This window comes from Chiloscyllium plagiosum, chromosome 28 (genome assembly GCF_004010195.1).
Source record: "Chiloscyllium plagiosum isolate BGI_BamShark_2017 chromosome 28, ASM401019v2, whole genome shotgun sequence".
Taxonomy (NCBI): domain Eukaryota; kingdom Metazoa; phylum Chordata; class Chondrichthyes; order Orectolobiformes; family Hemiscylliidae; genus Chiloscyllium; species Chiloscyllium plagiosum.
Genome location: NC_057737.1, coordinates 45,833,591 through 45,849,315, shown reverse-complemented (window position 1 = coordinate 45,849,315; position 15,725 = coordinate 45,833,591). Strand labels below are relative to the sequence as shown.

The window sequence follows — 15,725 nt, the reverse complement described above, 5'->3', positions numbered from 1 at the left end:
ACAGTACATCTACACAAACAGGCAAGTGAATTATGGACATGCTGAATGTCCTTAGCCTGAGGAATTAGACACATTGATGTGCTTTCAAGTTGATATGGCTGGACCAACACAGACTGTCGGTGATCATCACTCACAGGAACTTGACACTCTGGACCGTCACCACCTCAGCATTACTGATGCAGACAGGCGAGAGTCCTCCACTCCACTGCTTTAAGTCAGTGACCAGTTCCTTCATGTTGCTGATGTTGATGGAGAGATTGTTGTATTTACACCAGGCCACTAAAGTCTCAGTATCTTCCCTATACTCTGCCTCATCATCGTTTGAGATTCAATCTACAATGGTGTCATCAGCAAACTTAAAAATGGAGTTGATGCAGAATTTGGCCACACAGCCGTGAGTGTACAAGGAGTACAATAGGGGACTGCGCCTTGCGGAGCACCAGTGCTGAGGATTATCGTGCAGGTGGTGTTTTTGCCTATTCCTACTGCTTGCGGTCTGCAGGTCAGGAAATCAAGGATCCAGTTACAGAGGGGGGAGCTAAGACCTAGTTCTTGGAGTTTAAAGATGAGCTTGTTTGGAATTACGGTGTGGAAGGCAGAGCTGTAGTCAATAAGCAGCAGCCTGATAAGTATATTTTTATCCAGACATTCCAAGGATAAGTGTAGAGCTAGGGAGATGGCGTCAGCCGTAGATATGTTACATCTGTAGAGGATTGCAAAGGATCGGGGCAATCTGATTGGCTCGTGTTGATGTGAGTCATGACGAACCTCTCGAAGCACTTCATAATTATGGAGGTCAGAGTTACCTGGCAGTAATCAATAAGGCACACTGCATGATTTTTCTTTGGCATCAAGATGGTGGTCATCTGCTTGAAAATAAGGAGGATGAAGACGCCAGTGAATATACTCCAGCCAGCTGTTTCCACACAGGACCCGAGTATGGGGCCTGGAGCTCCATCCAGGCTGTTCACTTTCCCTGGTCAGCCTTAAGAAGGTCAATCTAACATCTGCAGCAGTGACCAAGGGTACAGGTGCACCCGAGACTGATGGTGTGGGTGACGTCAATTCACTGCATTTCTGTTCAAAACGTGCATAGAATGTGTTGAGCTCATACTGCTGCTTGCAATCCTGTTCAACTTCACTTTGTAGCCTGTTACTTTGTGTAAGCTTTGCCACAAACGACGGGTGTCCACGTGGTTAGTCTGGGTCTCAAGCTTGGTTTGGTATTGCCTCTTGGCGTCTCTGATGGACTTACAAATGTAGTACCTGGATTTCCTGTATAGGTCATGGTTGCCCGACTGGTACACCTCAGACCTCGACTTCAACAGGGAGTGGATCGCCATGGTCATCCGTGGTTATCAGCCAGGGAATATTCAGAATAACTTCTTCAGCACACCGTCTTCTACACACTGACCACTGAGGTTAGATTAGATTAGATTAGATTACTTTACAGTGTGGAAACAGGCCCTTCGGCCCAACAAGTCCACACCGACCCGCCGAAGCGCAAACCACCCATACCCCTACATTTACCCCTTACCTAACATTACGGGCAATTTAACATGGCCAATTCACCTGACCTGCACATCTTTGTGACTGTGGGAGGAAACCGGAGCTCCCGGAGGAAACCCACGCAGACACGGGGAGAATGTGCAAACTCCACACAGTCAGTCGCCTGAGGCGGGAATTGAACCCGGGTCTCTGGCGCTGCGAGGCAGCAGTGCTAACCACTGTGCCACCGTGCCGCCCAGGTCTGTAACAGTAGTGGCATACACATTTAGGTTGGCTGCTAAGGTCTTGAAAATGGAATTTTACACTAACGCTAAGCAATCTCATAGAAGACCTTCTGTTTCCTCGGACCAACACTGCACTACCTTCTGTACTGGGTCCTCACACTTCAATTTCTTGTAAGCTGGGAGAAGGAGTCACACTTTCCTTCTGTTCAAAATGAACATAGAATCATTGAGCTCATTGGGTAAAGATGTGCTGTTGCTAGAGATGCACTTGTGTTCAGATTTGCCGAAGTGCAGATGGGGGAATGGAGCAGTGGGCATCTTTGAAGGTTGCATAGCAATGGTCAAGGATTTACTGCACATAATTAAAATCAACGTTGAATAATCCGTAATCAAAGATCCAATTTATAAAGTGCGAAAAATGTCACGTACAAGTGTTGAAAAAAAGGGTACAGAAAATGGGGCATTTAAAAGACATTTTAGAATTTAATCAAGATCTAATTAATCTATATAACAGACGGCAGAAATATATCATTTGATCTTTCATGTCAGAAGGAGAACAATAGATGGTTGGAATACAATAACTAAACAAAGTCAAAAGACATTTCATGTATCAGATGTTATTAATGTGAAAGGAAAACACACATTTATCTCCTCTTCAATAATACAATCTGTAATAAACACAAGTTTCCACTAAAGATTTTGTCCAAGTTGCCGTGTTATACCAGAAAATCTTTAAAATCCTCCAAAACTAATCAGGAGAGATTCTTCACAACTAAAAAACAGACAGTTGCTTAAAAAAAAACAAATCAGTTCCCTATTGTCAAAGGAGGGCTGTCAGCTCAGGTGTGACTGTTCATAGGTACAATCTGTCTAAGCAGTGCAAAACAAAAAACAACTAATCTAAATATCAGACTTCTATTAAATAAAGTAATCTAAAGCTGTTTTCAAAATATTTTACAACATTTGAGATAGGAGAGGAAGTAGATCATTCAGCCTCTCAAGTCGGTTCCAACATTCATTACCTAGTCTAGTGTATTTGTTTCTAATTCCACATTCGCATTTACCAACTGGCCACCATAACTTCTGCTTTTCCTGTCTTTCAAGCATCTATCCACCTATACCTTAAAAGTTTGTAAAACCCCCACCTCCACCACTATGAGAGGAAGTGTCTCAGAGTCTCTCAATCCTCAGAACAAAGTTCTTGCATCGCTGTCCTGAAAGGGCCTGCTGTTGAAACTGTACCTCTGGACTCACCCACACTGTTTCCACCTCCGTGTTAGGATATTCAGGACCTTTTAAGGTTCAATCAAGTTACCACTCACTCCTTTAAACTGCAGTGGAAGCATGCCCAGTCTGTCCAACCTATCTTCATAAAACAATTTGCTCATTCTAGGTTACCAGTCTTGTAAACATCCTCTCAATCATCTTCAATGTACTTACAGCTTTCCTTAAATAAGAAAACCAAAATGCAGACAGTATTCAAGATATGCACACTCCAATATCTTACATAAGTGAAGCAAAACATCCCAACTTTAATGTCAATGCCCCTCAAAATGACAAACAGCACCCCATTAGCTTTCTTGATTATGTGCTGTACCTGACCCTCACTATAACACCTAAATCTCTCTGCACCACGGAAATCCGTACCCATTTTCCATTTAATTTCTTCCAGCCAAAGTGACCAACTTCATACTTTCCCACATTATATGCGGTCAGATTTTTGCCCTTTCACTCAACACACTTATTACTGTCCACCTATAACTTCCTTGTCTTCTTCACCATGTACTTTCCTGCCTATTGGGTGTCATCTGCAAATTTCAGGATTAGTCTTTTGCTTCCCTCATCTAAGTCATTGCTGTACATTTTTATAAAAGTTGAGGCCCAACAAACATCTCCCTGGGACTCGTCTTGACATATCCTGACAATCAGACAGGCACAGTTACGCACATACATGGTAATCTTTAACCCCTGTACCATGACCTTGTATTTTCCCTTTGATTTGACACCTTATCAAATGCATCTGGAAATTCAAGTATAGTTAGTGAGTTTTGAGAAGATTTGTAGCTCACGTTGAGGTTCTGGATGTAAGTTTTTTTAAACTTACATCCATTCACGTATAGTACATCTAACGACATGCCTTAATCCACAGTGCATGAGACTCCTTCAAAGAACCTTCAATTAATTTTTTAAGCATGACCTTGCACTTTCTGAAGAATGCAACTATAATCTCATCAACGATCAATTCTAACACAAGTTGTCAAACTACCTAGTCTAGATCACTTCCTCCCCTCCTTCTTGAATAGAGGGATTATATTTGTTACTTCCCACCTTTTTGAAACCTTTCCTGAACCTTTAATACCCACACATCAACTACCATACTGGCAACCTCTATCAAGATGCTAGAGTGATACCCACCTGGACCCAGAGACCTGACAGCCTGCAGCGACATCAGTTTGCCGAGTTCCACTTCCTTCATGATTGTAATTTCACCAAGTTCCTTTCTCCCTCCTCCTTGCATACTTATCGCTATTAGTGGAAGAGTTTTGTATCCGCAACAGTGACAGAGCAGAACATTTGTTCTTTTCATCTACCATTTCCTTATCTACTAATTCCTCACTCTCTTTTAGAGAACCAACAAACTCTATTTCCTCTTTTTCTTTTAAGATACTTGTCGAAACTCTTGCTAAGTTTTTACATTTCTAGCTAGTTCCCTCATGCTCTAATTTCTTCCTCCTGACTAACATTTTAAACACTGACATTCTTTATATTCTAACCAAATCATCTAACATGCCACTTGTCTTTGTGCAGTTATATGCTTTTTCCTTATGTTGATGTTTCCCTAAATGTGTTAGTTAAGCATGAATGGTAAGCCCTTATTGAGTTTTCTCAAGTGGTCCTTAAATGTCTGCTACTGTGTTTCTAATGATCTTTCCCTCGTGTGCCAGTTCACTTCAGCCAGACCAGCTTTCATGCCCATAGTTTAAAATACCAGTCTTCGACCCAACTTCCTTCCCTTTCAAACTAATGTAAAATTCAATCGTGTTGCAGTCACTGGGTCTCCAGGAGTGCCTTTATTCTGGGTCAGTAATGATTCTTGATGGGCTGAAGGGCCTCTCTCTCTACTGTATGATTCCGTTACATTACGGAATGGAGAAAGCGAGGAAGCTTCATGAGTAAGGGAAAACTATTTCGCTTTTCAACAGGTAGCTTGATAATAAACTTCACAAACCGCAACTGCTCCAAAAGTGCAGCTTTCATTGAAAACTCTTAACTCTAGAGATGAAGATATATATTCAAAGCCCAGAGGATGCCAGAAGTTTCAGTTCAGAAAAATTACAGTCAATTTTTTTTTTTCAAAACCAGAATAAAGAAGCTTGGCTAGCTCATCAAGGTGACATGGGGATGAAGCTGAAAATGTGTTGCTGGAAAAGCGCAGGTCAGGCAGCATCCAAGGAGCAGGAGAATCGACATTTCGGGCATAAGCCCTTCATGGGAATGAAGTCGTCATTGTACATGCACAAGTAAACCTGTACTTTCCCATTAGAAAAACAGTACACAGGAAATTAATGCCTCTTACAACATTTTTACTGTTATACAAAATTTGTTCTGCTGCATGCTTCATGTGCGTAAAATGAAGTATCAAGTCTTTTTTATCCAAAAGTTAAATTTTAGTCTTGTATGTTGCATGGACGTACTCAAGGCGTTATATAACTGTACAGTACAGGAGGCCATTCTACCATTATCTTTTCAAATCCAACTCATTCCCTTCACACCTCAGCTTTCCACGTATTGCTGTACTTTTTCTCTCTCATTTATTCAATTCCCTTCTGAAAGGATGACAATGCAGGACTTCACACAAGTTCCAAAATAGACCACATTTAATCTACAATTCTGTACAAGTTATTAGCCCCTCCAAAAAATATAGATTGCGCAATCACTATATAAATTGGAGTTGAACCATTTTATTTTACCTATCAATGCCCAGCCACAATATTCAATTCCAAGGTAGCCACTTTCCCTCCCTTGCTACAAGAGTTACATTTGGAAGAACTTGGTCAAATTAAACAGAATGAATCAAGCAAGCTGCTGCAGTGCCTAAGAGAAAGTGCTATTTCGGTTCATGCACGAGCTAAACATTATGAATTTTATAACTTAGTCTGTGTCACCCAGCATGTCAGAATTAATCTTCAGATTACACTCTAATCTCGGCCTGTATTAGAAACCATGTATACTGCATACATGCTGAATGCAATGCAAGATTAAACAGACAGTTTGTTTATACCCTGGATTTCAACCAAAAGCAAAGCTCTGTACAATTACTTGGGTGGTTGACGTTTGCATTGTCCAGCAGAGTGACGTATCCAGTCATGTTACTGGGAATACGGACATCACGGATTTCCTGCAGATTGCTGGGATTCCTCCCCAAGGATACAGTGACCTGTTGTGGCATGTAGCTTTGATCACTAGCTGCCACTGCTATTGATAGGTGCTTCAGTACGACATCAGGTTTTAACCGCAACCTACAAAATAAAGAGCAAGTTCATTCACACTTAGAAAATTTCTGTTTGAAAATTAGACATATATATGTAGTGTACATTTGACGAATAAAGCATTTACACCAAGCTGGAGAACTGCATTTAATTTCTTCTTCCTGAACCTCTCACCACAGTCCAGAGTTTGACAATTTGTCCCAATATCAGTACACTGATTTTTTTTCTGAGCAGGGAGAGGTGACGACAGACATCAAGAAAGAAATTAACTTTTGACACATCTTTTGACGACAGCTTATTAAAGGAACTGATACTGAAACTCAAAATCAGCCAGTACTGGGCCCTTACCAAATCTAGACACCTCTCAGGGACAGGTCTTGTACATTTTGGTTTTGTCTTCCCAAATTAGTTGTATTTTTTCCCCTCATGCTTTACCTTCTTTTTAAATCTTAATTATGCAGGATATTTCTAAATGCAATGGAGGAACATACATCAGTTACATTTTGGAAAAATAATCTTTTTAGTTTCCCCTTTTTTAAATTGGTGGTCAACACATTGACTTCTACATATTTACCCATTAAAATTGTCAATATTTATTTTGTTTATTAATCTGACCCTTAAACTATGTCCATTCAACGAAATCCAGCCCAGCATCTCTTGCCTTTCATTATAAATCTGGTCCCTTAAGCCTTGGTGTCATGGTGAACCAGCGACGTACTTTGCCAGACATAACCTAACTGTCCTATAGACCAAAGTCTAATGCACTCCTCTCTCCCAAATTCATTCCAGATCTGACACCGAACTACTGGAATTGCATACAAACTGACCTTGCTTGGGGCAATGATGGGTAAAACAAAAAAACACTTGACATTTATACAAAGGGAACATATAAATATAAAAGGTAAATATAAGATAATTATGTGAGCATGTCTATATAAGATGCCTGATGAAGCAATGACACTGGGTGAGCGGCCATGGGAAGAAATCAAGAAATGAAGCAGAGGTAGTCCCAAGCCATTGTGATCAAGGGTGGACTTTGAAAAGATACCACAGAACACCAGAGTTTAGGAACACCCCATGCTTTTAAGAAAAATTGTAACATTTTCATGGGTTAGATTGCCCAATAAATGATCATATTGAGCTCGCCAGCAATCAGGGTGGTGGTACAAAACACAGATTGCAATGGGATTTAAATTGCAACCCTCAGAGTCATCAGTTTACAGAATCTCATGCAGCAGCAAACCAGCACACAAAGCTACTTACATAAGCCCAAAAGTGTGGTGCTTGATTTTTTTCCTCTCTAGAGGCATAATTCATGTTATTGCATAAATTCTACCTAAGTCATGTTATATGTGAAACTCAGTTATAGACATAAGTGCAAAAGGATCAGGCAGATCTGAGATTCTCTCGAAGCTTTCTGACACCATGTTGAGAACCGTGCAAATTAGCACTGGGTAGATACATTTCTGGGAGCAACTAAGGTTTTACATTGCACTCTCACTTTCTTGATATTTTCTCTCTTTTTATTTGAGATGGTAGGAGAAGGAGGAGGATGGTGACATAGTGGTAGTGTCATTGAACTATCAACCGAGAAGCCCAAATGAATACTCTGAGAACATGAGTTCAAATCTCACCCAAGGCAGCTAATGGAACGTAAATTCAAAGAATAAAATTGGTGTATAAAACCAATTTTAATTATGATAATAACTATTTTCAATTGGCCTGACTCTCAAATGTTCTTTAAATAATGAAATCTACCATCCTTACCTGGTTTGACCCACATGTGACACCGGACTGACAGCAAGGTAGTAGACTATTAACTGTCCTCTTGAAATGGTCCCTTTGTTCGTAGGCAATTAGGTACAAACAATAAATGCTTGCCATGCTGGTAGCTCCCACATTCCATGAAAGGATAAACAAACTTTGAACTAAGTTGAACTTGGGGTGGCACGGTGGCTCAGTGGTTATCCGGGACCCAGGTTCGATTCCAGCCTCAGACTGTCTGCGTGGATTTGCACATTCTCCCCGTGTCTGTGTGGGTTTCCTCCGGGTGCTCTGGTTTCCATCCACAGTCCAAAGATGTGCAGGTCATGCTAAATTGCCCATAGTGTCAGGTGCATTAGTCAGAGGAAAATGGGTGAGTTACTCTTCGGAGGGTCAGTGTGGACTTCTTGGGCCAAATGGCCTGTTTCCACACTTTAGGGAATCTCATCTAAGTGAGCTTGAAAATGATCAAAGGTTGATTATTTAGATCTTGAAGCTAACTGCTCTAGTTGTATTTTCAGATCCATACCTCAAGGGCCAAGAACAGTACTGAGTTCCTGATGTCTGCCAAAGGGATTACAGATACATTGTGGTCATGATTAGATTTGTTACTTAGTCGTTTGCAGTACTAAAAGTAATGACAAAATTATGCAACCTGTTCTGTGTAATAGCACCCAGGCCCAAGTAAATCCAGGGAATCTAACTATACCTGAGGGAGTAAGGAACAGAGGTAATACTGATGGTGTTAGGTGAAAGGAAGTATTGTTATAAATTAGTTCATTATAATTATTATTATTACTTTTATTATTTGTTATTGAAAGCAAAATACTGCAGATGCTGGAGACCTGAAATAAAAATGGAGTCATTCAGGAGGTCGGACAACATCTGTGAAGAGAGAAACAGCTAATTTTTCAAGTCCAATAAGACTCCTCTTCAGAATTAGAGACATTTTGTTTCTGTTTTCACAGAAGACACAAACATACAGAAAAAACAAATAGCCATGGAGCTCATGAAAACAAACCTCCAGGACTTGATAGCCTGCATCTTAGCAATATTAGAGAGGCAGGTGAAAGGACAATGTATGCACTAGATATTATTTTCTGAAATTCCTCAAATTCGAGAATGGTTTCTCTTTGTCACAGTTAATTGCAAGTTACAAAATGCAACACCATTATTCAAGGAAGGGGAGAGTAACAAGAGAACTACAGAGTAAATACTCTGATATAAGTCATTAAGAAGCCTTAGTGCAAGTAGCAAATCAGAGTATAAACAGACAAAATTAACAGTCTCATTAAAATAAATTTGGCTGACAAATATTGGAGATTGTTGAGGATTAGATAAAGGGAAACCAATAGATATAGCATGCCCGGATTCCAAAAGGGCATTCCGTAAGGGGTCATACAAAAGATTAATATGTAAGATAAGAGCCCATGGATTAAGCATAACATCATCATGGATGGAAGACTGGTTAACAGAAAGCAAGCAGAGTAAGGATAAAAAAGCTTATGTAAAATAGTAGGGCCATAGTTATCCACTATTTCTGGTGCAAAACCAGTGTCTTCCACTGCAAAAAGAGAAAAAAATATATGTTCCTCTCATTCTACCTCACCTTAACACCATCAGCATTACCTGTATTCCTCTCTCCCGCATGTGTATTTCGTTTCCCTGGAGGTACTTGGGCCCAGATGCCACTATTTTGAACAGTTGCATTATTCTCTCATTACAGAAATTAGAAAATAGTGATAAACAGATCATTAGGAGAAAGTGAGGACTGCAGATGCTGGGGATCAGAGCTTAAAAATGTGTTGCTGGAAAAGCGCAGCAGGTCAGGCAGCATCAAAGGAGAAGGAGAATCGACGTTTCGGGCATGAAGGGCTTATGCCCGAAACGTCGATTCTCCTTCTCCTTTGATGCTGCCTGACCTGCTGCGCTTTTCCAGCAACACATTTTTAAACAATAAACAGATCATTGGTAACTTGGCAACTGTAATTGATGGAACACAAAAATAAATCCATCAGAACCAACAACACAAAGCTCAATGGGTATGTAACTTTAGAGAAGAGTTGCAAGAGTATGCAAAAGAGATACAGTAGATCAAATGGGTGGGCAGATGTAACAACAAGGTAGGGAAGTGTGAGGTTATTAATTTTGATTGTTATAAAAGAGCAAAGATTATTTTAACTGCACTCAGAAAGAACACAGTTAAGAAGTGACACAGTGGCAGCTGAAGTAGAAGATCAGTCCCAATCTTAATGGATGAAAACTCAGGTTTGAGAAGCTAAATGATTTACTGATTCCTAATTTTCATGTGCATGGCAGATGCGAAATTTTAATTCAAATATAGGATTGTAGAATAAACCTGGAACAGAAATCAGTATTGGTAGCAATAAAAGTGCTGAATTATTGTAAAAACCCATCAGATTCACTAAAGTCATTTCAAGAAGGACATCTGCCTGGCCTCACCAATCGGTCAGAAGTCACACAACACCAGATTATAGTCCAACAATTCTATTTAAAATCACAAGGTTTCGGAGTGCCCCTCCTTGCTCAAGTGAAGTGATAAAACCTGGTTTCATGTGACTTCTGACTTTGTCCACTCCAGTCCAACACTGGCATCTCCAAATCATGGTCAGCTATAGGGGATGTTAGATTCTCAGCAATCTGTTTAATTCAGTAAAGACTACATAAATGTTTTTGAAAATTAACATGGGAAAAAAAATGAAAATTTGGACACTGCTGTTTGCAGAGAATGCACCAAATGTGCTTTTTTTCAAAAAACAATTCCAAGGTCAAACATATATCTGTGAGATGTTCATTTATTGGTTAGAGAGAGTCATATAACTACTTTAAAAAAAAAACTGGATTTGATACTTTTTAAGAGACAAGCTGGCACTAGGTAGCTTTGGAATTAACAGGTGCCGAGCAACAGCTATTCAATTTTCAAATTATCATTGGTCACAGAATTGAGAAAGGTAGTTGTACTCAAGACATCTGGAAAGACATCTACAAGTAATGACAGGACTTGCTTTCTCATCCTCAGAATAAAGGAAAAAAAGCAACCCTCATAGGCTTTGAAAAGAAGAATATCCAACTTAAGCAAAGACCTAGGTCTAACTGACTGTCTACTCAATTGAAGATCATCCATACTCTGCAGCCAATCATGTGACATCATGTCAAAAACAGAAGAACTGAGAGAAAATTACTTCATTTCACCCTCACATTTTGGACTCTTGATCCACAAGAGTCTTTCTTCCTATATTTCCCACCCATAATATTTCTACAGAGCTGCATCTATCTTATGTCTATCTTATTTGTGAATAAAAGTGTGCATGTTTGGGTTTAAAGGTGACAGTTTAAATGTGTAGTAAGTGAATAATAAATTTTGCCACAAAAGCAGAAGTTGCTGAAAAATCTCAGCAGGTCTGACAGCATCTGAGAAGTTCGAGGAAGGGTCACCGGACCCAAAACGTTAACGGATTTCTCTTCACAGATGCTGCCACATCTGCTGAGCTTTTCCAGCAACTTCCATTTTTGTTTCTGATTTACAGCATCCACAGTTGTTTCGGTTTATATTTAATCAATTTCAACCACTTGTTAAAGGATATGCTTGTTTATAAGATAAGGTTTTTCTTGTTTACTAATGAAACCTGGTGTGAATTTCTTTTGCCCTAGACAGCATCAAGATCAAGCAATGTAACCATTTTGGCGATTCAATTGGCCATTTTTTACATTTGCCATGGCTCATGGAATAGTGGGGTTTCTTTCGTCAGGGTCATGAAAGTTCTTCACCTTCTGAACTAGCCTAGCAAGCAATGTAACGTCCACCAGCGTCTTCACAAGGAAAGTTAGAGATAGGCAAAAACGTTAGCTTTACCAATGATGCCTATGACTTGTAATTTTTTAAAAATATAAATCTTTGCTTGTAGCACTGTATCAGTACTAAGGTTGCCTCTTAATAAATTTGTACTCAAGTCCCTTTATCCAGAAAGCATGTTTTAACTTGAAACAGATCTACAAATTCACTTCATTTTACTTTAATTCTTTACATATTTAACAAACTTGGAAACTTTTATTTTTCCATTCCCTTAAAAATGGCACAAATGATTAAATTACTTCAATCTTCATGACTCAAACTCAATTTAGTCTGAGAACTACAGAGGAACCTTGATTATCCGAATATCGATTATCCGAAGGATACTGAAATGCTGCTGAGAACAGTCCAGGACATCGATGGGAGTCCAGGCACTGTCTCCAAATGACTGACCTCCCGCTCTCTCTCTCCCCACACAGGCGTGCACCCTAACCCCCTCTTCCCCAGGTAATCTCACCAATACTGTCCTGTACAGGACAAAGGTGGAACCTGTCAAAAAGTCACAGTAAAAAGGTGTGCGTGCGTATGGTATTTGGAGACTCACCCCTCAAAAGGCAGGAGCAGCAGCAGTCTTGTTGTTGGTGTAGAGCCCGGCTGCCCCCTGGGAGGGCAGTGCTGGACAGGGGCGCAGCAGGTTGGTGGCGTTGGATGGGGTTGGCGGCGCGGACGGTGTTGGGGGCAGTGTTGGATGGGTTTGGGGCCAGGCATGGGCTGGGTGCGGTGCTGGACAGAGTTGTGATTGGGGTCAGGGGGTGGGGACGGTGTTGAACGGGGTTGGGGTCCACGGTGGTGGTGGTGTTGGACAGGGTTGGGGGAGGGGCAGGGGTTCGCACGAGGTGCTGCTGCTGCTGCTGCCTAGTCTCCTGGACAGGGAGCAGACTTAACAGAACCCCAGAGGAAATGCATTAAATCAATTAACCGAATAATCAATTATGCGAATGAAATAACGCCCGATCATCTCATAAGTGAGGTTCTTCTGTAAACAAATATTCGTTCCTACAAGCAAAATACAAAGGTAAAAGGTGAAGTTGCCATAGCTATAAAGGACCATAGGGATGTTTTCTCATTAGAGATGGGAGGGCTTGAGAAAGGTTCCTTCACGAGCACCTCAACCATTGCAGGAATTGAACTCATGCTGTCGGCATGACTCTGCATCACAAACCAGCTGTCCAGCCAGCTGAGCTAAGTGATCCCCATATGAGTATGCACACGTAAGGTTTCTGCTATGATTGGTCTGCCCACCTGATCCAGTGTGAACAAGAACTCCCATCTGATTGCCAATAGGAAGTGGTTTCTCCATTGGTCATCTTGTCAATATCTGTAGAGTTTGAAGATGCTTCTATGGTGGTGTAGCACTTGATTATCATCTTCAACTTATCCAGCTCTCGATCGCTATCTGTAGAACACTGAATTGTCTGCTCTGTAAAGAGTTGAGAAATACATTACATTTAATAGACACAATTCAAACAAAAATACACAGCTGTTTATGAATGCTTATCCATGATCCATGGTTTCCTGAATTCCATTATGGAAGGAGTTACAGTTAGTCTGTCTATATATCTTTAAGAGGCATGCTTGCGATATCACCACTAGATTACAACGTGACCTGAGGGCATAAGTGTTTCAGACTACATCTTACCTCAGGTTATTTGAAGCATGACATGGATAACAAATGTCAAACCAGGCACTGAATGTAATCGGTATATACATCAGTGAGCTGTTATCAGTTTCTGTTGGTTCTTTTAATGTCACAATACCCACGTCCAGTTTCTTGTATTATCCCTCGCAATACAAGAAACTAACTTCGAGTTTAAAGTCATCAAATTAAATAACTTTTTTAAAAAAAACTTCGAAACACAGATATTCAAACAAACTCCAAATGATGTTTCAATCGGAGTTGAATAACTTATGTTATCTTGTTTTGGGACGTATTTACCAAACTGCTTGTCAAATCATGGGATACATCTAGTTGTTTCAAAATCTGCAATGACAATCGGAGTGAGACTCAAACTCACGAGCTAAAATAAACTACAATGTGTGTAATTCTCATGCCTGCAAATAATACAGATTTTCACACCTGGGTCCAAATGAGGTGGGAGGTGGCCAGCAGTTTGAGACAGGTGAGGTGGTGACACAATGCCAGCTGGGTGTGGAAGAGGACACAGTATCAGGTAGATGGCTAAGTACCGAGACAGCTCAGAAGAGTCAGGCCTGAGCTTGGGAAAAAACGGGGGACTGGAGGGGAGGCATGCATGATCATTGCGAGCACGATTATTTTTTGTGATGAAAGGGTGTTGGGAATCAGGTCAGGGATGGAGGATGTCGAATGTCCTTGGAGAGACCTGGAGTCATCGGTAGTCAGTGTTATCAACAGACAGTGCTGTAGAACAGGATAGCATGTATCTGAACTCCCATCAACTCCATTACAAAATAGGACCAGAATCAAAACGTTGGCATGTGTGTTAAAATTATCTAAGATTCTATGGAGATTTGGATAACAAGTGAATTATAACGGGTCATTTCATTAGGCTGTCAAAACAATAGGAATGCCAATGGTATTTCATTATGTTTATATGACACAGCAACTTGGAGCAATACACAGGCGTGGTTAAATGTCAACATCCTATTACTGTGTAATTTGCGCTATTCAGCTGATATTTTTGCAAATGTAGTACTTTGCTCCCTGTCTCACTCTTTAGGAATATTGAATGTCACGTAGTTGATGTGAAGTAAACTTGGCACAGCGACTTAAGACTCATACTGTGATCCAGCTGATGATGTTGCAGGACGAATGAAATCCTAACCTGAATCTGATTTGATAGATCACAGTGTGTTTTTTTTTTAAAATGGTCTTTCATCGAAACAAGCTTGTAAGATCCAATTGTAACAATAAAACGGAAGTTTATTACACAAAAAGGTGGAACAGAATAAACAAATTACACAATTTGAAAGATTGAATAGTTTTGTTCAATTCTTTGTCTTGAGAATTTCGTAACCTCTTCCTTAATAAGTCACACTACTGATTATAGACTAACATAACTTCAAATAACACCCTCAAGGTTCTAATTAAATACCTCTGGAACTTTCAAAATCAAATTCTTACACTGAGGCTATCTATTTCCTAACAATTCTCAACTATCTCTTTCACTGTGAGTAAGTGTTTCATACATCTAACTTGAACCAGGACTTCTGCTAATTTGAACCAACAGTTTTCCATGCTATCAGTTTGGCCCACTGCCAAAGAAACCTGCTCCTTCTAAAGTCAAACCTAATTAGTGTGCCTCAACATTTGTTTCACACTCAAAATTCTTCTAATGCAAAAATAACTCCCATAATATCCCCAGGGTCTCCCATTTTCCATACTGGTTCTTTAAAAAAAGGGTCCAGAAATAATGACAGATTAATCATTAAATTTTAGGGTAGGAATAGGTCCAGTCAAGGATAGTAGGGGGAAGTTGCGTGTGGAGGCGGAAGAGATTGGGGAGACACTGAATGAATACTTTTCTTCAGTATTCACTCAGGAACAGGGCATTGTTGTCGATGAGAATACTGAGGCACAAATAAGTAGAATGGATGGCTTTGAGGTATGTAGAGAAGAGGTGTTGGAAATCCTGGAAAAGGTGAAAATAGATAAGTCCCCTGGGCCTGATGGCATTTATCCTAGGATTCTCTGGGAAGCAAGGGAGGAGAATGCAGAGCCATTGGCCTTGATTTTTATGTCCTCTTTGTCTACAGGAGTAGTCCCAGAAGACTGGAGGATAGCAAATGTGGTTCCCTTGTTCAAAAAGGGGAGTAGGGATAACCCTAGTAACTATAGGCCGGTGAGTCTCACTTCTGTTGTGGACAAAATCTTAGAGAGAATTGTAA

At 40.3% G+C, this 15,725-nt stretch overlaps 1 protein-coding gene across 3 annotated transcripts in view; it reads right to left on the bottom strand.

The window, feature by feature from the left end:
• zzef1 (zinc finger, ZZ-type with EF hand domain 1) overlaps window positions 1-15,725 on the bottom strand; it is a 259,977-nt gene that overhangs the window by 215,898 nt on the left and 28,354 nt on the right. For all 3 annotated transcript variants that reach the window (XM_043718816.1, XM_043718818.1, XM_043718817.1), the window contains exons 4-5: window positions 13,101-13,278; window positions 6,054-6,253 (exon numbers count right to left, since the gene is read on the bottom strand). In XM_043718816.1, the coding sequence (XP_043574751.1) occupies window positions 6,054-6,253; window positions 13,101-13,278 (378 nt within the window). The remainder of the gene's footprint in view (window positions 1-6,053; window positions 6,254-13,100; window positions 13,279-15,725) is intronic.